The 22,443-nt window shown below is 29.1% G+C and overlaps 3 protein-coding genes across 3 annotated transcripts; 2 read left to right on the top strand and 1 right to left on the bottom strand.

Moving 5' to 3' along the window:
* The first annotated feature begins 5,146 nt into the window (after nucleotides 1-5,146).
* P1R1 (transcription factor) lies at nucleotides 5,147-6,836 on the top strand. The gene is made up of 2 exons (XM_012216220.4): nucleotides 5,147-5,368; nucleotides 6,058-6,836. The coding sequence occupies exon 2, from the start codon at nucleotides 6,060-6,062 to the stop codon at nucleotides 6,627-6,629; it is 570 nt and encodes a 189-aa protein (XP_012071610.1). The 5' UTR covers nucleotides 5,147-5,368; nucleotides 6,058-6,059; the 3' UTR covers nucleotides 6,630-6,836.
* Nucleotides 6,837-12,042: 5,206 nt separating this feature from the next.
* On the top strand, nucleotides 12,043-14,433 carry LOC105633597 (auxin canalization protein (DUF828)). The gene is made up of 8 exons (XM_012216221.4): nucleotides 12,043-12,273; nucleotides 12,378-12,434; nucleotides 12,753-12,812; nucleotides 12,947-13,307; nucleotides 13,484-13,651; nucleotides 13,734-13,783; nucleotides 13,865-13,913; nucleotides 14,046-14,433. Exons 1-8 carry the CDS (start codon nucleotides 12,088-12,090, stop codon nucleotides 14,267-14,269), a joined length of 1,155 nt encoding a protein of 384 aa, XP_012071611.1. The 5' UTR covers nucleotides 12,043-12,087; the 3' UTR covers nucleotides 14,270-14,433.
* Nucleotides 14,434-18,599: 4,166 nt separating this feature from the next.
* Nucleotides 18,600-20,710, bottom strand: LOC105633598 (RING/U-box superfamily protein). The gene has a single exon (XM_012216222.4). The coding sequence runs from the start codon at nucleotides 20,172-20,174 to the stop codon at nucleotides 18,747-18,749; it is 1,428 nt and encodes a 475-aa protein (XP_012071612.1). The 5' UTR covers nucleotides 20,175-20,710; the 3' UTR covers nucleotides 18,600-18,746.
* Nucleotides 20,711-22,443: the final 1,733 nt, after the last annotated feature.

The raw sequence follows: 22,443 nt of genomic DNA, 5'->3' as shown, positions 1-22,443 counted from the left end.
AATTATATATTTTTTAATACCACATATTAAAATCATAATAATTCAAACACAACACGTTAACTCATATATTTTGTACATACGTACATGCGGTATCCTGAATTTACTGCGACACTAAAAAATCACACACACAGAAATGTCTATTAATTTTTTTTTTTTTAAGGAGAACACACATAAAATGGTAATATAGTTACGAGATCAATCTATCATTTACGATTTTAAATTTATTTGTTGGAGTCAATTTGAAAATCTTGTGACCTTTGCTCATCTAATGTTAACCTGTTTGAAGAGATTCAAAATAATTTTAATACATTTGAAATTTGATTTTTTAGGTAAAAATTCAAAATTCAAAAGTTAAAAATTATTATTTTTTTAATTTTTTTAACGAAATGGCATGCTTGAAAAGTGAAAAATCAGGTAATAAAAAATGTTTTCTTTGTAAAATGAAAAACAAAATCATTTTCAAAAAGTAATTTTTTTCATTGTGAGATTTAAGATATCGATAAACTTATTTTAAAAGGCGTTTGTCATTATTCCACCAATCAATACTAATCAAAATTATGCATCGAATATCACCACCACTAGTCACCACCGCAATTAACACAATTCACTATTTATGATTTTTTCATATTTAATACTAATAAACTTTTAAAATAAATGATTTTATAATTTTAAATATTTTATGATTTTATAAATCAAATTTTCTCTAATATCGTTGAACTAATTTTAATATTTTCAATTAGAAAATATTTTTAAAAATAAATAATTTTGAGAAGCAAAAACAAAATAGTTGAATCAAACTCGACCAACCAGTCAAAATATGAAGCCCAATTCATGGGAAAACGGAATTGGGCTAAAACTGTCCCAATCCAACCCAACCCGCGAGATCTAATCGGTAATTACTCCAAAGCACAGACACGCATGCGGCGCGTCTGACAATGGTAGATTAGAAACATACCAGACTGTTGGGCCCCAATTACCTCACAAATTAATTATTTTTAATCTTTCTTTTTCTTTTCTTTTTTTGTTGTTTCTGTCAATGAGAATTTTGATAATCCTCTCAATTTAAGTTTTTACAATTTATTTAACATTAAGGATAAAGTTTATTTATTTATTTATTTTTATTAATAAACATATTTTTTAAATTATATATTGAGATTTTTTTTAAAAGAAATTCAATCACTTTTTAATTTTGATAAAATGATTTTCTTAATAATTATTAAAAGAATTCTCATATTTATTTTTCCTATATCAAATAAAAAAACTCACACTTGAAATAGTCAGCGCAAAACCAAAAATTTTAATTAAGAGAATAAAAATTTAAATATCTATATCAAGAAAATAAATAATTAAAATTAAAAGAAAATAACAAGTCCTCAATCTGAATAAGAGGACATGCCAAATTATAAAACAAGAAGGGTTTTTAGCAGCGGCCACAACGATAACCGTGAATCACGGGGGTTGACCCGTGGCTCATCTTTGGTTGGACCACTTCGCCTCGTATCACCACCTCCTCTTCATTTTATATTTCAAATTTATTACATAATAAAATAATAAAAATAAAATCAGTGTCTATAATTTAGCATGGTCCCTCTTCCTCAATGCATGCTATATTTACTTACATGGACAGTCTTGTACGGTGGTACCTAGCTACTTAATTAGATATTTCTTTTTATTTATTTTTTAATGTGCAAACTATTTTGTTGGATTGGATTAGTATTTCATAATGAAAGAGATTATATATTTAAATCATAATAAGTCATTATTTATAGAAAATCATATAAAAAAACATAAGCATACTCTAGTTCAATAATTCTCCATCCACGAGATAATGTAAGAGTGTGTTATGATTATATAATGGATGGATAATATATATCCATGTGAGAGAAAATAAAGTTTTTATTTTTTTTTTAAATCTTCTATTTCTCATATTTTTATAAATATATAAAAATCAATTAGATTAAATCTTATTAATCTTTTAGTTAACATTCTAAATTTCTATTGTAGTTATCAAATAATAGAATCCAAAATGTAATTAAGATACCAATTATATTTGCTTGGAAAGAGTTCTCGAGTTCGATCCTCACAAAACATAACAATAGAAGGGGTAAAAAGCTTTAACTTGTTAGGAATCAGCTCTGATACCATTTGTTAGGGATCAGCTCTGATACTAGTTTTTGGGCATCAGCTCTGATACCACTTGTTGGGCCCTTTCAACCATTTAAAAGAAAATTAACGCAGCGGAAAAATAAACTTGTGACACACAGAAATTTACGTGGTTCGCCCTCAACTGTTTAGGGCTACGTCCACGGGACAAACTCTGAATCATTCTTCTACTATTAAAAAAATAGTAGGTACACAAAGAGAGTAATACAAAAATAGTGGCACACAAAGTGTTTCCCAAAAACACCCCATAATAATTTTTTCACTATTTTTCTCTCCTCTAGTTTTAGGAAACCCTTCCTAAAACTAGAACTATCTCTCTACATTTTTTTTCTTCTTCTTTATGCTGTGTGTTCTGAGATGAGCTGAACCATCTCCTATTTATAGGAGAGGTGATGTGAGAGCCGTGTGTGAGTCACACACAGCTTTTCATTTAGTCATGGTTGGTTGCTAACCTTTCTTCTGTTTCAAATAACACGTTTTTCTCTCTCTTTTTTTTTTTTTTTTTTCATTTGTGTGTGGGTCCCACTTGAGTGGATATCACCACAACAACATAACTGTGATTAAACTTTGAGCCGAATTAGTCAGTCATTGATAATAAGATCTGGATACCGATAGTTTACACCAAAAAGAAAAACATTTCAACTCAACTAACCCTAAAATAATATAATTAATTATGAATTAATTGTTTCGCTTTATTGGAAATTTATTAGACCTTCAACTTTCGAGTCAAATTTTATTTGAATGAAAAATCTGCTTTTAAGAGGAGATTTAATAAGCTATCTAATTCATTGAATGAAAAGATAAAATTGTCATATAATTATGATACAAGACAAAAATATCATTTCTTAATCATTCAATAATTAATTCTGGACATCACTTTTTAATGCTTGAACCCAATAAGATAGTAAGTTAACGTTGAGAATTCAAAATTCAATAAAATAAACCAACCCGTTATATCTTTTATCATTTAAAAGAAACTCTCTCATACCAAAGACAAAATTCGCAAACTAAATTCATCCTTAAATTTTGGTAATTAAGCTGCTAAAAATTAAAATACCAGTCAAGTGAATGACTAATGAGATAGCGAGACAGATTGATATAAAATAAAGAATATGTTTTGAGATGAGGGACTTTAGGAAGCAAGGGATAGAAAAATAAAATCATGTGTCTTAAGTCTCTTGATTTTCTCTTCAAAGTCAATGACAATGCATTTTCACATTTTGGTCCCACCATTTTAAAAAATTAATCTACAATCTACAAGCATGTTATGTACTTATAATTAAGACATTTAACGGTGGATCGAGTTCTTATGTCTACTTCTAACACACATTATTATGTTGAATTAAACTTATTATTAATCAAGATGTAATTATTTAATGGTGTGTATACATGTATATATACCAAAACATGAAAGAGGGTGATAAATATCTGAAAAAGCAAAGCCAAAATAAATTTAAGTATGAGGCGTAGGAAGTAGAGTGTAGAAAAAAAGGCATAGGGTGCTTAAAAAAATTGTGAAAAAATCTGAATATTATGATATAGGAATGTAGTTTGAGAGAGGCTACACAAGGGCATACTTTTAAAAACCCATGTGGAGACCATGTGGGGACTTCTAACTTTCCTTCATTTCCAAAACCCATGCCCTAGACTTTCTCTTGCTGTGGGACCTCTTTGCCCTCTCAGCATCGCCATGTTTTCCGGATCCTGCCAATTTCCCTCTCTCTCTCTCTCTCCAAATCAACATCCTCATTTTTTGTGGCACAATACTCGAAACTTACAACTAGAATCCCATTTTTCTTCTTTTTTTTTTTTTTTCCACACTCCATATCAGCTGTAATAATTTCCATTCCCTTTCTTCTTTTGCTTTTGGTAATATTTGTATTTGTTATGTTCTAAAAATAATTATTATTATACATAAATGTATATTTAATGTTTGGGCATGGTTTAGATTTTTCATATCTTAATATTTAATGTTAAGTGAATTTTATTCATAAGGTTTGAAATCCAAAATTTAAAATCTCTCGGCTCGAATTATATATTATAAGTTATCTGTATGAATTATATTTATACGAATGAATCCATAAATAAACAACCTCAAAATCATTTTCCACTAAGTGTTGAGTATTAATAATTTCCCTTTTCTGTTTATTTGTAGAAAATATGTGATAGGTTGGTCTTAAAAATACAAACTTCAGTTGTTTGTCCAGAAAATGAAATGCTTTGCTCATCTACTTCTTCATCTCCCATATCCAAATAATATGCAAATTAATTATATAGCTTTTTATGGTACTATGCTGCTTGCTATTTCTGCATTTTCTACTTTAGAAAATGCCAATACATACTCTTACATGACTCTGTTTAATATATTTATTTGTCGTTAATATTTAATTAATGATTTTAGAGAATTATTTATTTACTCCTAGTATATGCGAATTATTTATTGACACATAAGAAATGCAGTCGGTACCTTTGAAAAAATATGCGGTTGGAGATTTTATCACCCTTATTTATTTATTATAAATTGAATTAATTTTAACTGCATTTCTTATATGTCAATATATAATTGGCTTGTTATATATTTAGATCAATATATCATGAGTAATTACGTATTCTCTATCATTTCAAATGGGTTAAAAAAGTAAAAAAAAAAAAATAATAATCTAACAAGGGTTTTTTACAGTAAAAAGTAAATAATAATAATAATTTTTGACATTCCCTTACATGTTTATTTTGTATCCGTAACGAGTAACAGATGTTTGGTATGCATTCTATTGATGGAACCTTTAATGCATTAATTAATTCAACAGAAATCAAATTAAAAACACCCTTTCATAATTTTTATTTATTTAATTATTTAATTTTAATATCGTCTAGGTTTTGTATAGTGGGCCACGAACACCATGTGCTTGCATGTGCGGTGTCTTTCTTTCAAAGGCCCACCACTTCTTTCCTTGGAGCAAATAAATTGGGTTTCTTCACATTCTTCTCTTTCTCATTCTCTCCCTCTCTTCTCTCTCAAGCTTCATTTCATTTCAGGATTCTTGCATTCACTTTCTTGGATCTGTTCAACCCAAGAAACAGCAACTGCATTCTTCTGCAACTATTGTCTCTCTCATTCTTTTCCCATGGGTATCACCTCCTCTTGATCAATACAAGAATATATATATATATATATATATATATATATATATATTATACTAACAAGGTACGTGTAGTTTTAGTATGTGTATAATTATTGTCTCATGGTATTAGAAGCATTATGTGCATAATTCAAACTATATAGCTAAAATGTTCTTTTGAAACCCTAATTTTCCTTAATTTTCTTAGTTAGCTTATATAATCTCTCTTCGATTTTTATCTTTTTCTTTTTAGTTCTTGAGAAAATGTACTCTCTTTATACATGTAAATAAAGAGTACAATAATCGTGTCGTTCGACGGACTATAGGTAGTAGTAATTAAAGCTTTTTAATACTTTTTTTGGTTAATTATACGCTGACTTTAATTAAAACTCGTGACTTTACAGTTCTAAAATTATAATTCAAACATGTAACTTCACAGTTTTAAAAAAAGTTTTTAATACGGCGTAATGTTTTGATAAGAAGAATTTTCTATTATTAATTATTTTCTATATATATATCTTTGTAATGTAAGAAAAAGCAAATGACCACATATTTAGACAAGCTATAAGAAGTGGTAAAGCTTTTTAGCATTTTTTTCCTATTTCTTCATAATTCTACTTATAGTGAATTTTAAACCCAGTTTCTCACAATATCACTCTGCTGAAATTCATTGGTGCATTTTTTTTTTCCGGTAAATCCTCACTATTGGAAAACAAATATTAAGAATTGATCCTCATTTTTCTTTTATTAATTAATTTCTTTAATTCTATTCTAGAAATGCGAGCTCCTCAGTCACTGAAGCAACAATTTCTGAAAAAATGGATGATGGGTCTTCAAGTATGTGATTCTGCAAAGCAAAACATGAGCATCTTAGAAAGAAAGAAAGCAATAAAGCTATCCGCAGACATTGCCATAGCTTCTACAAGAAACTCCATGACAAAATGGAGTCGTGCAATTATGGAGAAAGCTTTAAGAGACAACAATAATGGCAATAATAAAATTGTTGACCTTGTGTTAGCTTTTAATAATAAGAGGCCGACGATGATAAGACCTAATAATAATAATAATAATAAGAGGGTTAGAAGCAAGAAAATCTTGAAGAAGATTCATCGCTCGAGAAAGCTGAGAAGAAATAGTGTAGCTCCTCAAATGGGTTTGGCTAAATCTCTTGCAAGAAAGATTGTGAAGAAAAGAACTCAGGTGTTAAAGAGTCTTGTACCAGGAGGTGAATTCATGGATGATATATCTTTGATTGAAGAAACCCTAGATTATATAATGTCGCTTCGAACTCAAGTTGATGTAATGAGAACTCTTGCTAAAGCAACAGAGATAATCCATGGTAAATAGAAGCATCAATTAATGGAGAATTATGAGTACTATCTTTTATTTAAATATATATATACTTTTTAATTCTGTATTTCTTTTTTTTTTTTTTTGGAAAAATTAGATGAAGGAAAGATTATGAGAAGCTAGCTAGTTGCAGTAGCTTAAGCATGTACAGTTTGAGTTAAGCATTTTTAAGTGATCAATGTTATTCGGTCTCTTTAATTATTAGTTTATTGTTTCCTCTCTTCTTTTTGTTTAATTGTTTCTGTGTGCTTGCATATATAAAGTTAATTTGCTGATTTTTGAAGTTCATTATTTTCCTTGCATCTTCTTTATCTCTTTTTTCTCCCTCTTTCTTCAATGGGTTAATTAATTCAATCTTCCATACAAGGAACATGAGAAAAATGAGCCACATGGCATAAATATGCACAAAGAGATTTCTTTTTTGGAATGCTTGAGAGATTAATTACTTACTTTATTCATTCTCTTTAGAGGGTTTTTTTTTTTTTTTTTTTTTTTTGCGAGGAAGGAGAGAAAAGTATTTTACACCATTTTTGCTTATAGATACTGTTTTTCTTTTAATAGAAAAATGGGTATTTAATATAAAAAACAATGGCCTATCCAACTGCAAATATTTGTACGCAGAAGCTTCTGATTGCTCAGAATATTTATATGATGGTGACAAGAGCAAACGTCTTAAGAAGATTGTCCTTCCTGTTATAAAATATAATTGTTTATATCATTTGTTAATTGATTATCAACTCAGTGATTATTAGTTTATCAAAACCTAATTATTATATATCCTAATTAAGAAAAGTTACTTTACTGTATCTTAAAATTGATTTGCTATTTCCCTTCAAAAAAAAAAAAAAAAAAAGAATTCCTTTGACTTCATCAACCTCTTATACTTTAAAATCAAACACTTTTTTTTTTTTTATTCATCGAGAATTCAATAGTCGAAATAACATAATAAGTTAGTTCTCCTCTTGACTTACCGAACTAATGAAAACTCTTTGATTAAAAAAAAATTTTCACTCTAAACTTCAAACTCTTTACATTAATAAAAAAAACCCAACCAAATCACAACTACTTGGCAAAATCAAACACTTTGTCCATACAATATTAATTCAATATAATAATAAAATGTTGAACATGAACAATAATTTTTTAGATTTGTTCAGATTTTTCTTACATTTCAAGGTACTCAATCAGTTTGAAGTCAATCTGATCTTAAAAGCTAATTCCAATGAGACAATGAAAAATATACTAACAAGAGGGTCATTAAATATTATATAATAGTAATATATTCTATCCATTCTATAATAACAATTCAAATCTAATTTCAACATGAGATTAAGAAAAATCTTTTAAATGAAGTTTTTTTTTTTTAAAAAAAAAAATTTATTAGTTCATGAATTTTACAGTGGAAAGTAACACATAAAGCAATGTAACTTATTTTCAATGGTATATTTTTTTTTTTTTTTTTTGCTAATTTGTTAATTTTATCTTTCAATGAAAGGGAATCCATACACATGCATACATACTTGTATGTATGTATGCATGCATGTATATATAAAGAGCAAGAGTGATCAAGCTGGCTAGTAATTGAGAATCATATTATTGGTAATGTTCACTTTTCTTAACATTAGATTTATCATTTGTATATGCAAAAACACACCACTCTAAATAAATAATTTTGAAGCAGACGATCAGAAGCCGAAATAGTGAACATTTAGGGAGGGAAAAACTTACCTTCATCAATATTTAAAAAAAAAAAAGAAATTTTTATTGGCTTCATACATGGACCACCCATACACCGGACCGGGTGTATGCAAGAAATTTTCTAAGGTATATGTCGTATTACACATTAAGTCCATTAATGAATTTAAGATAGTTTACATCTATGAAAATTATGCTCATGTGTTGCATGATTTATTTACATCTTATAATATTAGTTTTTTCTAATTTAAATTACATAAATACAATTTTTTTTATTATTTAAATAGAAAATTCAAAAATATAGATGAATAATTCAAAAATGAAATAAATTATCTTTTCCATGCGATAATAAAATTTTCAATTCTTTAAATTGGTCGCAGTATCTGGTAAAAATACTTCAATATATGTGTCAAAAAAATTGAACTTTAGTATAATTAAGTAACTAATATTAAAATTAGATTAAATAAGCCTACTTATTAAATTGAACTTGAGTATAAAAATTAAGTAACTGATATCATTTTAGCATTTAATAGAAGGGTTAATACATATATACTAATCTATCTATACAAGAACTTAGCTAAGATACATACATAAGAGGCCAATGGAAATGTTCCACTTAAGAAAAAAAATGTAAAAGCAACAAATTAAGAAAGCTGAGCGTAATGAACCTTCTTTTAGTAGGTTCATGATATGATGTTGCTGTGTATTCTGTACCAGAATTTGGACTAAGCAGGACAGTATTGATGTTAAGAGTATTCCTTTAATAGTAATTTTAATATCTTTTGTGTTATGTCCATAAATAATACTATATAGTATAAATATGATATATTTAAAATAAATATTTTGATTTAATAAGACAAACACATAGAGCCAAAGTACAGGCATCTTTAACTGGGAGATGAGTCCACTGCTACTGCTAGTCCCACTGCAAGACTAATTTCAGAGCTTCACGTTATCTTTCTCAGACAAGAAAGCAAGTCCCCACCATTTTTATGGATGATTATAGGACAGGCCCAGTTTAGGTTTGGGCTCAAGTTTGACACTTTTGGGTCCAATCTATCACTACCTGCACCTGCAGACCAGGTAACAGAAACAAAGAATAGAAGAGGTTGGGCGACTGTTACTTCAATTTTGGAGCAGACGACAGAGACAATGGCATTAAAGTTTTTGAAAGTTGGACCCAACCGAACTTGTTTAAGAAAAGTCAAGAGATTTAGGGTAATACTCGTCGTTTTGATAGGAAATCAAGGAACACGATGGGTAGGAGAAGTGGCAAACAGGTCGGGTCGAGTGGGTTTGGGTTGAGTCACTTTTGGGATCGAGTCAGTTTGGTTTGGTTTACCTCAGATCATGCCTTTTATTTGGACGGATTGAAGTCGGGTTGACTCGCAGAGTGATTTTAAATTAATTTTGAATCAAATTTAATAGCAAAGCAATCAAATTACTACCCAATAAAATTTGTTACGACACATTATATCTACGCAATCATTAATTTCTATTTTGCAGTTTTTTTTTTTTTGTTATCAAATAATTTTTAATCTCATATTATATATTGTCCTTTATTAAAAATTATTAATGACAAGATTATTTTTCCCCAATTAATTTTTTATTTACTTATTTAATTATTATTAGTTTGTTTGAGAATGTTGAAAATTAGTTTTCGCAGAACCTTACAAGTTAATCAGAAAAGAATAATGCATTGATCCTAGTCTTAATATTAGATTAACAATTAAAATTTATTAAGTGCTTAGAACTAAATTATTCGCTTGTCACATGAGCCTAATTATGAGCACTCCTTTAACAGAATCTCTTAAGTTAAAGTCCAACCATCCATCAGTACAAGAGAATAATAAGGTGACCCCATAAACATTTTTTAAATAATCAAATCCCAAAAAAGCCTTTCCTTCATTAGTAACTAAAAGCACCCATTTTTTCAATAAATTAGAATTATATATCTCTCTAAATCTTTGAAAATAAACTATTTTACCCTAATTTTAATTGATAAAAGAATATAGTTATAGTTATAATTAGTTATAACTAATTTTCTAAATTAAGATAAAAATATGTTTTGCAAGAATAGAACATAATTTGTGATTTAAGAAAATTAATTTTTTTAATCATTAGGCCTTTTTTGAAAGAACAATATCTAAATTAATTAATAACTCAAGCATGTAATTATTCTAATAAAAGAATGTTTAGCTTCAATGATACATGTGTTCATGACCCTTTATGATTATGGTTATAGCATCAATGATTCATGTCCAGTCTCTTTTAGCCATTGTCGGTCCTAGTTGCATGCTTGGTTATAATGCCTAACAATTCAGGCCAGTTTTGGTTAGAGAGGGGCTAATAATGTGGTGGCCCTAGTACTTAAAAAATATCATAAACTTGTTCATCCTTAGCTTGAAATTATGGTTTTCATTTAAAGATACAAAAAAAAGGAAAAGGGATTTTTTTTTTTTTTTTATTCCCTTTAAAAATATCATTTTATCTTAAAAAAAAAATCCATGCTTCTGCAATGGTTAGCATGTGTTCCCTCTAAATGAAATATTGAAAAAGACACTCTTTTAATAAATATGTGTTCATAATCCGAATAGAATAATTTAGTGGCGAAAAACGTTTGTAGGGTTGATCACTATGGCTTAGGTTATTAGTTCAATCTTTTATAATGTAAACTCCTCTAAATGCAAGCGGAATTTAGTCAGATTTTTAGACTATTAAAACAGATATGGACCTGAATAAAAAAAAAAATGTGTTTATCTATAAACTCTTGCAATAACTAGTAGGCCCTTCTTGTTTCCCAATCCTCATATTTTGAGTATGCACCCAACTTATAATTATTTTATGCCCTTTCCAACTATGATATCTCACCTGTCAAAACCCTTTTTGAGGAACTTTCTTTGTTTTGTTTTTTTAGACGATGTGCTTATGAGGACAGGAACAAGCTGTACCTAATATCACTTCTTAATTAAAAACCTTTAAGCCAAAATTTCAACAATTTAAAACTTTTTTTATTTTTTTGAAATTTCTAATCTCCTATATGGGTCAATCACATTAATGGTAATGATGCTAGAACCACATGTATTAGGATGTTAATTTAATCATACTCCATCTCATTAAAAATGTGAGTCCAAATAATCCCTTTTATGGATACTCCTTTTCAAATGTAAGATATTAAAATTAAACAATTTAATAGGAAGTAATGCTGCGTAATTAAATACATCTATAATATAAATATTATATTAGAATCTATTTAATTATATTACATTATATTTCATTACAGCTCACTAAATATTAGTTTAGTGTATAATGCAAAATTCATTTTATATATAAAAAAATTTAATTAAAATGAAAAAATTTTAACTTTATTCAAACAATACTATTTCTGTATTTCTACAGGTATAACATTTTATGTAGCGTTGTTCTTTTACTCCCAAAAACTCCGTGAGTTGTTTAAAAAAATTATATAAAAAAATGCATTTTTTAAAGCAAAATTAAGGCCTGATATATGGTTGAATGCTTGTTTTCAAAAATAAACAAACGCATTTAAAAAAAAAAAAAAAAAAAAAAAAAAAAAAAAACATTTTAATATGTACGAACCAAAATTATTAAATTAGAACCCACATGAAAACAGTGACATGATTGTGATTCAAACATGTCCCTTTAGCTATTCATTCATGTTAAGAGTTTATTTATATCTGAAGCTTCATAAGCTTGCCATCTTCACTAACTTGTCATTCACGAAATACAGCCACATTATATGGATTCAATTGCCAAGCCAACTCCTTGTGAAGCACATCCTGAAACAATGGAGTTTCTTTCAAGCACTTGGTGCAATTTTGCAGTTCAAGCTCTTCAACCAGAGCTTTCTGATCAATCATCAATTGTTCTATTAGACAACTCAATAAAGAAATTTGATTGTGACTTGATCAAGCCTTCTTTTGTGGTGAGTAAATTTTATTAGCATTTCTTGCAATCCGTTTTCAAATTATAAGTAATTAGAGAGGGAAGATTTGATTTTTTGTAATTTTATTTATTTTTTGTGTGCAGAAAATGGAAGATTCAGACTTCAAGAATCTACCACCATGGAAATCTAACGATGTTAAGGTATTATATATTGAACATATAATTATCCGAATATATATCGTCTCAGCCGAGCATGGATACCACATGGTGCAAACCAAAAAATAAAAATAAAATGCTTAAAGTCTATTTGATATGAATCAATTATATGAATTTTTGTAAATTTAATAAAAACTTTATATTTTTATGTTTGACATTATGAAAATACTCATTTAACTCTAACAAATACAAATTTTAGGATATTCACGCACTAAAATGAGCATTTATAAATGAATTTTATACTTCGAATTTGTTGATACCAAACAAAAGATTAGTGATTAAAATTTTTATTTCTACTTGCAGTCATGGATATGGATGCAACAAGCAATGCATCCTGAGTTAAATTACAATAGAAAGAAATGGGTAAGTATAAACTTCAAGTTTTTAATTTTTAATTTTAAAATTTTTGGAATTTTATTACGAAATCTATTTTTTTGGTCATTAGCTACTCTTTATGGTAACCTTGCAGACAAATTTAATAATAATTCTTGATGCAGTTGCCATGGAAAATAGCACCATTTAAGATAATATCGATCAAGAAATGGTTGAAAGAGATAAAACAAAAGAGAAAAGAAGAAGATAGGCTACAAAGAGCAGAAGTACATGCAGCAATATCAGTTGCAGGTGTAGCTGCTGCACTAGCTGCTATTGCTGCTGAGAACTCGAAAAAAAATAATGAATCCGGTACCACCAAGGAGGAAGCGGTGGTCTCTGCGGCGGCTTTGGTGGCGGCACAGTGCGCCAAAGTCGCAGAAGCGATGGGAGCGAAGAGGGAACAGCTTAGCAGCGTGATAGGTTCAGCCATGAGTGGTACCACTGCAAGTGACATCCTAACACTCACTGCTGCTGCTGCAACATGTAACAATATTCTCTTTCACCAGTTTTCGTGATAAAAACTTGCCTACTACCGACTAATTAAAATAAAAAAAATTTAAAATTTTTTTCTACTTTATTATTATTTTTTTCAATGAATAGTTAGAACACCTGGCTTTCCATTTTTAAGTTGAATGTGTGCTTTATTGAGCCTGATGCAGCATTAAAAGGAGCAGCTACTCTTAAAGCAAGAACAGGATGCAAAAATATACTAAATGGAAGTGCACCAGTGCTGCCCATAGAGGACAATAATGACCTTGATTTTGACTTTCAAAAACCTAGATCAATCCTTGCCAATGGCTCTGAACTCCATGTTGAAACACCTGATGGTATATATATATAATTTAATTTATTTTCCTTTTACCCACATTTTGTTATTAATATTATTATTATTATTCTTTGTGTTTACAGGAAATTTTAGAGTGAGATCAGTGTCTATTTTCCTCAACAGCCAGGCCAAGGTTTGACTATGTTCTATATAAAATAAACAAAGCTGCATGTGACATAATTGCAATTTCTTGATCCTTATATTTATTTTGTAGGTTATTCTAAAAATGAGAAAGCTCAATTTGTTGAAAAGCAAGAAGGAAAGTATGTTTTGCTGCCTCTCTTTTTCTTTTTCTTTTTATTTTTTTGTTTTTTAATTATAAAATAACCCCTAGATTAATTAAGAAGTTCATTAATGTGAAGATTAATTATGATTGGATTAATTGCTATACATAGGTATTATACTGGACCTGCATGCTGAGTTGTATAAAGATTCAGAAGAAGATCAAGAAATTGAGGGCACATGTTATCTTATAGTGTTGACTACAAATCAAGGGATAATAAAGCTAGACATGGGTGATGATTATCATCGTTACAAGACATGGGCCTCTACTATCAATCATATGCTTATGCTCTCCACTTCTGTTGCAAAGTATGAGTTTCAACTATTCAAAAATTGAAGCTAAAAAAGATCTCCATCCTGCTTTTGTACTTTAATTGTGTAATTATTATCAATGTAACATCATAATTTTTTTGTTCAATACATGAAAATAAATCTTTTGAGCAATTTTATATCTGCTGACTAATAGTAAATGCAATTATTTTGCAATAAAATTAGACAAAACAGACTCGGATGCACTAAGCGTTTATTTCCAAGACATGCTGAGCTGGACATTATGCTAAGACCCTCAGAGAATGCTTCACCACTTAGGTTACTGGCAGAGCCTAAGCGCCATGCGGGTGTTAAAGGCTATGAAAAGCCTGGCAGCTGCGTATGTGTGAAGTGACATAACTGTGATTAATAAAAAAAAGTAATATTACGTGATAATGAACTACATATCATAATAAAAGAAAGGCCGGAAATTTCTAGACATGATTACTTCATGTTGCATTTTACATTTTATACAATTCCATGCAACGAGCACTTACATTCACATGAAGGCTTAACTCAAATCTCATAGAACTTCAAGAGACTCCTAAGAATTCCAATTTGCAGTTTAAGCCTTACAATATGATCAATAGACTTTTGAAACAAAGTTTCTTCATCAACTTCCTCACAACCAGGAATCATTCTTCTTAGAGTACAAACATTTCTTCTTCTTGAAAGTGAAACTAATTTCACTTTCTTTCTTGCTACCAAGCGGTTGCTCTTCTTCGTCTTGAGGTTTCCTCTATTCATGGAAAATAAAACAAGAAAATTAATTAAAAATCTAAAATCTTATTTATTAATTGGGTATTGTATGAATTGTGGAGACAAAAGGGAGTTTATATAGAAGAGGTTGCCTAAGTTGGGACAAGATTCTAAAGCAATATTATGGGGAAGGTATGGAGCAGAGTTCGTCGAGCTCCTTGTCATCTTGTGGATTTTTGTTCTTTTAACTTTTGGATGTTGTGGAAAAAAAATATTACCTTATTCCCCTTGTCTTTTTCAACTTGTAACTTCACAATATGGTACGTAGGAATACCATTCAACTCTCAGTAGTTCAAAAAATTAGACATTGGAACCCTCAATAGTTAATTTGGTGTGTTCATAATTAAGTACAACAAACCGAGTCATCCTGAACTTGAATCAGAAACCGCACCCATGAAATCAATATTTTAGTCTCACAAAAAAATTGTTGTTCTTGTTAATATGAAAGACATGAAAGTCATCAAAATTTATAAATCTAAATGCACAATAAGTTATTTATAAATTTCAAAATGCTATAATATTAAAATTACAAAATTTAAAAGTGAATTCATGGATTTCACCATTTTTACGCGGAGAATTTGCTAAAAGAGAAGATTTTTAGAGACGCGGTGAATAATGGAGAGGACCACGTAAATAGTACATTGGTCGGTGTAAGCATGTTGTGTACAATTCTTGTTTCCAAGTGGGCTTTCATTTTATCCCACACCCACCAGCAAGATTTAATGTCACTCCTCGATCAGCCTGCTTTTTGCGTGGCTATATATATGTATACACTTCCAAAGCCTGTACGAAGATAAGCTGAAAGACGTTCGTTATGGCCAACTGCAATAATAACTTGGTGTCAAATTAGTGGAGATTCAAGGAATTTGGCCGTTCAATCAATTTTTCGATGCAGGCCTATATAGCTAAGACTTCACTCTATGGAGAAGACAAGAATGGCAATTGAAATAAGGAAAATGATTATTTCAGACCTTAGATTTGATCATAATTATAAATTCATCCCTCTTGTTTGATAAATATATTAATTAATATCGAAAATTTAATTTCTTTAATTTCTTCCTTCGAAAAAAGTGTTTTTTCTACTGTTAGATGAGGAACTAAACAATAATTCAATATTAAACGTAAAGAATAAATGATAAAACTATATTAAATGTGAAAGAGCAATCAGTCAAATATTATAGGATACTTAACCTCTAAAATGATTTTTTTTTTTTTTAAACGTAATGACTAAAGCTTTTTAAATAGTTTTTAGCGTTTTGATTTACTTTTTATAGTATTCAGTAACATAGCGTTTGAACTAATTTTAGAGATTAATGTAGCGTTTTGTGAAAAATTAACTCATATAACATTTAGCTTGTAGCGTTTCATGAAAAACTACTCAAACAGCTAACAATCAAAGTCTACTAAAATAACTAACAGCTATCAAAATAATTAATTTTGCCTAACAGACTCTAAATAGTTTAATGAGACTACTTAGTTATTTATCAAAATAAAAAGGATGAAATTACAATTATTTATGATGAATTTGCTGTTAAATTATTAAGAAAAGATGAAAATACTCTAATATAGACTATATAAACTATATTCATAGATCCCAAAAGAGACAAAATAAATTAATAAAAGAAACACTCAAAAATAAAAAATTAGTAACTAATTTTTTTATCAAAAATAAGTAAATTATTTTTTAGTATAATTTTAATTAAATTCATTTCATCAGTAAATTAATCCATTGGTAAAAAGCACACAAAAAAAAAAAAAAAAAAAAAAAAGAAATGAAAACTACTGCCACATGGATGAAGAGTCCTCTTCTTCTCCAACCTCTCAAAACCCATAAATAAGAACTCCTAAAAGCATGCAAATATTGAAAAGTCTAACAAGGCATTGACTGCCAAAGAAGTGACCATGTGTTTGTGATAGACTTCTGTACTTAACGAGGTGGTTGGGCTTTTCAAATTGGGCTCCTATCCGGCCCCCTTTTCTCCAACTCCTCTCATTCGCCAGTTTAGTTAGACTACGGTTTTCAATGCACAAAAATTAATTGTTAATATTTTCATTTTGCACATAAATATTCATAAAACCTTTAATTGTTTTTTAAATATTGGAGTGTTGGTTATTGAAGAGGGAGATTTAATAACGGTCAGGTATCAAATTTTATATGGCCAAATTGTTTATAGATTAACAATATAAAGTATTTCTATAATTTTCAAAACCAATGAGCTGGTATCAAAAATTCATTTTAGATTTTTTTTTTTTTTTGTTAATATAAGTGTTTCCACGTTCAGACTTAAGATAGTATTCATGTAAATTCCTCCGAATAATGACTTCAAATTCTGACATTAATTTTATGAATAAAATTCGTTTGTAAATACAGTCTATTTTTACTGATCCAATACCTTTATTGTATTTTACATTATTATTGTTATTAATTAAGCCCTAATCAAATTCATTAACGCACTAATAAAATATAATCTGACTAGTTTTCTCATGTCTTATAGAAGATGTACAGAGTAAGAGATCTCCGATTCAAGTTTTTTCTGTAGGAGAAAATTATCCTCTGTCATATAAACTAAATGTTGTTTTATATCACATCAGATATTATTGTTAGGTGTAAAAATAAAACATAACACAGACAAGTGCTCTCAACCGTTCTCGTGACGTTATTAACATCAGCCATTACTTTTCTATTTAATGCAAACAGCCAGAGCCAGCTGCACTCGAATTTGAATTCTGCTTCTTTCATATCATTTATTGTGATCGATAGACCATTGAATGAACCCACACATAAAATACAACCAACTGATATTAACAAGTGATGATTGATTTTGGTGTTTTTTTTGTAATTTATTTCTTTAAATTATATATTTTCCAATCTTTTCAACATAAAAATTAACATTGTTTCTCAATTTTTTAATTTAGAGGACTAATGTTTTAAAAAAAAAATGTTTTACTCCTTCCATCAATTTTTATCTACCATTTTAGATTTATTATACAGTGATTAAACAAAATGATAAAGTTACTTAAATTATAATAAAATATTTTTTAATTTCAACTAGATTATTCTTAAAATTCTAATAAAATATTTCTAATTTGACTATATCACATTATCACTCCCATCTTCACAATTCTCTCTTCATTAATCTATTAATAAAATTAAGAGAGGGACAATGGATTTTTAAAAATTATAGAAAATAATTTTTGCGTTAATAGAAATGAGGATACAATTAAAAAAATTTTAAAATTAGTATTCTCTGACATTTTCAAATGGATACGTTATTTTGGAGAAAACATTCTGAAAAATCAAAATTTCAATTTTAGCCACATCCCATTGATTTGTTTTTTTTTTTTTTTAATACAAACCACATGGATTTTCACTGTTCCAAAAAGCAAACCCAAAAAAAAAAAAAAATCCATTATCCAGAACCTTAGCATGTAAGTAATAATCAAAGATTTAATATTGGAGTTAATAGTCCAACATTTCAATTATGGGGAAACAAGTTGTTAGGCAAAAACTGTTGACCTTGAAAAGACAAAAAGAAGAACACAATCATCAAGAAAATTCCTGTTTTGATATGAAAACAACAAGCACTATGAAATGCAAATGCTTCAATTGTATGCTTTCTTTCCTTTTATTTTTTTTTTATCCAACTAGAGATATATTCCGATTCTGCCTTAGACAAAATGATTGAATAGAAGAAAATTTTCCCAGAAAAAATAACAATATCCAAGAAAAAAAAATCGAAAAGAAACTACATATTAGGTGTAAATGATGAATGAACAACCTTGTTTTGTCTCCCCACAAGCCATAGCAAAGTTCTTCTAGCAAATGAAGGAGTTTTTTCATTAAAACTCTGATTTTCCTCATCAAATTCCCATCTAGAACTTCCTATCTCTGAATTAGTCCTTGCATCGACATTCCCATTTTTCAACTTCAAATCATCACCACAACCCACATTTTTGTTATTAACCGGAAACCGAAACGAAAAAGCCCTCCTCGTTGAATCCCCGCTTGGTTTATTCTTTTCTTTTTCTCCTCTAAGCCAAATCTTTGATATAGAAAAGCTTTCTTTCTTGGAATTTCCATTCCTAGCAACAATAGAATTCTCATTCCCATTCCCATTACTTTCTACATTTCTAATTCCTTCAAATCCATGGAATTCTCTTCTTGATTCACAATCACACTCAGACATTGCAGGCCTATGCCCTGGTGTTAAAGGCAGAGAAGGTTTCTTGCTTGATTGTTTCTTCATTGGGGTCCTAATAGCAACTTTCAATAAAGTATTCTCATCCATTACATACTCGAATGAACCCATAGAAAAACACCTCCTCTCATCCACATTACTGTTACTACTTCCTTCACCGATATCAACATTCCTAAATTTCCCTAATTTAACAGGAACAACTTTCCCCCCTAAATCAACCATTTTAGGTAAAGACTCCTCTTTTATCAAAATTTCACTTGATTTATATGAAATTTCCTTACTTGAAGATCCCAATTCATTTTCTCCATTGAAACCCACATGGGAACTTGAATTCAAAACAGAGTTACTTCTACCAATATGGTTTTCCCTATCAATTCCAATCTCTCTTGAACTTTCACTACCAGATTCAAGAACAAGCACGATAGGAGAGCAGCTATTGCTTGAAGAGAAATCAGGAAGCAGACTTCCTCTACAAAGAGGGCAAGTAGAGTGAGACAATAACCAAGTGTCTATACACTCCATGTGAAAGGCATGACTACATTTTGGTAATAACCTAAGTTTATCTTCATCCTCAAATTCACACAAACAAACAGCACAATCAAATGGGTTTTTTAGTCCAATAATGGATTTGTAGTGAAAAACAGGGAGAGTGTCTATAAATGATTGGTCAACACCAGAATCATGAAGATGAAATAGTTGTTGCAATTGCCCTTGAAGAGCAGTTACATTGTCTAATTCATCATTCTCTCTGTTTGGTGGTCTTAAAAGAAATCTCACTAAAAGGTGAAGTAAACCAGAAACAAAGAAAATGATAGCAAGAATTACAATAATAAGCAGTACACTAGGGCTAATTTTGTTATTTAGATTAAAACCAGTATCAGAATCAAGATGTGGAGGTGGCTGTGGAAGAAAATAAGGGTCCTGTGAAGGAGAAAAAATTGTGTTTTCTTTGTTTTGAAGAAAAACCCACTTCATTTTTTCCAAGAAAAAGACTGAAGTGAAACAAATAACTCACCAAGATTGCAGCTTTATATCAAGAACCTCATCTGCTGCTGGAGACGAATTCAAGAAGCCATCCAGGAAACCCAGAAGTTAAATTTTTAAGATTTTTAATGACACGAGAGGGTTGTGGATATGAATGGGCTATGAGCTTTAGATGGAAACTGAAGTTTAATTTAGTTGTCTTTCTACTAAAAAGAAATCAAGAATACAAGTCAAATGGAGAGAGAGAGAGAGAATTGAATGTGGCGCTAAAGGTAGATATAAATGTTGCCCAGAAGGCAAGGTCTAAATTTTTCAAAAGCAGGCAATAAATCTAGCAGCAGTGGGTCAAATAAATGAAATTAGATCTTTCTAATAAAAAAGAATTCATTGTGAATCTGATTCCTATATTAAGAAAAATAATTTTTAAAAATGTAAAAAGAAATTGGTTTTTTTTTAGGGGAAGAGAAGACTTTGCTATGATTTCTTTTTCTTCACCAAATACACAATCTAGTTTGACTTCAAAGGAACCTCCATCTCCATGCATCAACTCCAATGTCTATTTAATACATTTTAGTTCATTTAGAAATGTGAACCCAAATGGGTCTTCCCTTTCTTGTCCCTTATTTTACTTGTTTGGTAATTGCTCCTATTATGATCACATTCCTCTTCTTAGTTCTATGTTACTTCTAATCTGACTCTCAGTTTCATGAGAGGGAGATAAGCAAATGAAGTTATAGGTTCAAACTTATTCACAAATTTTTAAATGATAGAGAAGTCTTTAATTTTTTTTTTTCTGCTAAATTCCTAATTTTTTTTATTTTTCTGGTGATCTAGATAAGTATTAAGTAAATGGGTATTTATGTACTGGCTTCATATGTTGCCTAAGAAGTAAAAAGTCATTTCTTTTGTCACTTTCTCATAGCTTTTGGTCCTTTGACTTTTCTTTTTGTTGTATAAAGTGAAGTCAGCACTCAAGCAATGGAACAAAATACCCACATAGAAGAACTCTCTATGCTTTATGTCCCCTTAGTGATCACTTATATGTTTTTTGTTGGATTTTTCTTGGTTTTGATGCAAGCCAAAGAAATAGAATAACTTTATTGAAAATAATAAAAATGTGAATTTTTTTATTTTTAGCATTAGGAAGGGATTAATGGGATCTCACTTTCAGTTAGTATTATTTTGTGGATGGAGTTAAAAATTTTTAAATATTAAAAAGCTGAAGAAATGAAAATTGAATTTAAATTTAAAATTTTAAGAGAAGTCATGTGTATTTTTTAAAAATATAAATATAGTTTAAGATTAAAACATTGAATTTTGAAAGTGAAAACTAGTGAAATAATTGATTGACTTGTCCACCAAATTTATTTGGATCAACTCGTAAGATTAAATAAAAAGGAAAAGTGAATTTAAAAAAAAAAAAAAGTCAAATTGTTAGATTGATTCTAATTTTAATACTTTGACCAAGTGACCCAAACCAATTTTAAAAAAATATTTATAATATAAGAAATGAAAATGTCAACATTATAAAAGAAGTTGAATAATACTACCAAATAGACAAAACGAGAACCATTTGACAGTGAAAGAAGCTTAAGATTGATATTTGTCCAAGGATTTTGATGAAGGGATGCCAAAGAAATATAAATTTTTTAAATTGAAAAATAGATACTATTAATATTGCAATTTTTGTTGGTTTCTGTTTGGAAAGAGCTTTTGTCTATAAAAGCATAGGACCATAGCACAATGCTCAATGGAGCTTGTCAATTTAGGACCGGACGAAAAATGAATGATGATTATTCTAATTTGAATGTCATACCCCATATGTCATTTCTTATCATAAATCCATAATTAATAAAATTGATATGTGATTAGCAAGTACTAATTAGTATTTAAATTGCCAAATTTATGAAAAACAAAATGTAATGTTTCCAAGTTTTGAATTTGACCCTACTCATAAATAATTGTTAAAACAAGTAAAAATTAAGGATTAGGTAATATTTTATCAATGATTGATGGAGAGATAAGTATATTAATTCAACTAATCCATTACACCCATTCCCATAATCAACAACCTTTTGCTCCCATGTGCTTTTAATGTCAAAGGTTAGTTAATTATATCTTACTACAATTATGGAATATACAAAATGTCAAAGTTTGAAAACAAAATGCTTAGATCTTAAATTAAAAGTACATATTATAAGGTTAAGTCAACTAGTTTAGTCGAAATAGGTAAAATTTCTCGTGTGATATTAGCTAATCT

Source organism: Jatropha curcas, chromosome 8, assembly GCF_041381405.1.
Source record: "Jatropha curcas cultivar XTBG-Jc1 chromosome 8, XTBG_Jcur_1.0, whole genome shotgun sequence".
NCBI classification, from domain to species: Eukaryota; Viridiplantae; Streptophyta; class Magnoliopsida; order Malpighiales; family Euphorbiaceae; genus Jatropha; species Jatropha curcas.
The sequence above is the reverse complement of the archived record's forward strand: the minus strand, read 5'-3'. Positions and strand labels throughout refer to the sequence as shown.

What these genes read in the sequence shown, in the direction of transcription:
- P1R1 (XM_012216220.4), top strand. Translation starts at nt 6,060, where the DNA reads ATGCGAGCTCCTCAGTCACTGAAGCAACAATTTCTGAAAAAATGGATG.
- LOC105633597 (XM_012216221.4), top strand. Translation starts at nt 12,088, where the DNA reads ATGGATTCAATTGCCAAGCCAACTCCTTGTGAAGCACATCCTGAAACA. An exon ending in TGATCAAGCCTTCTTTTGTG is followed by an intron (nt 12,274 to 12,377) that starts GTGAGTAAATTT and finishes TTTTGTGTGCAG; the next exon opens with AAAATGGAAGATTCAGACTT. An exon ending in TCCTCAACAGCCAGGCCAAG is followed by an intron (nt 13,784 to 13,864) that starts GTTTGACTATGT and finishes TTTATTTTGTAG; the next exon opens with GTTATTCTAAAAATGAGAAA.
- LOC105633598 (XM_012216222.4), bottom strand. Translation starts at nt 20,174, where the DNA reads ATGAAGTGGGTTTTTCTTCAAAACAAAGAAAACACAATTTTTTCTCCT.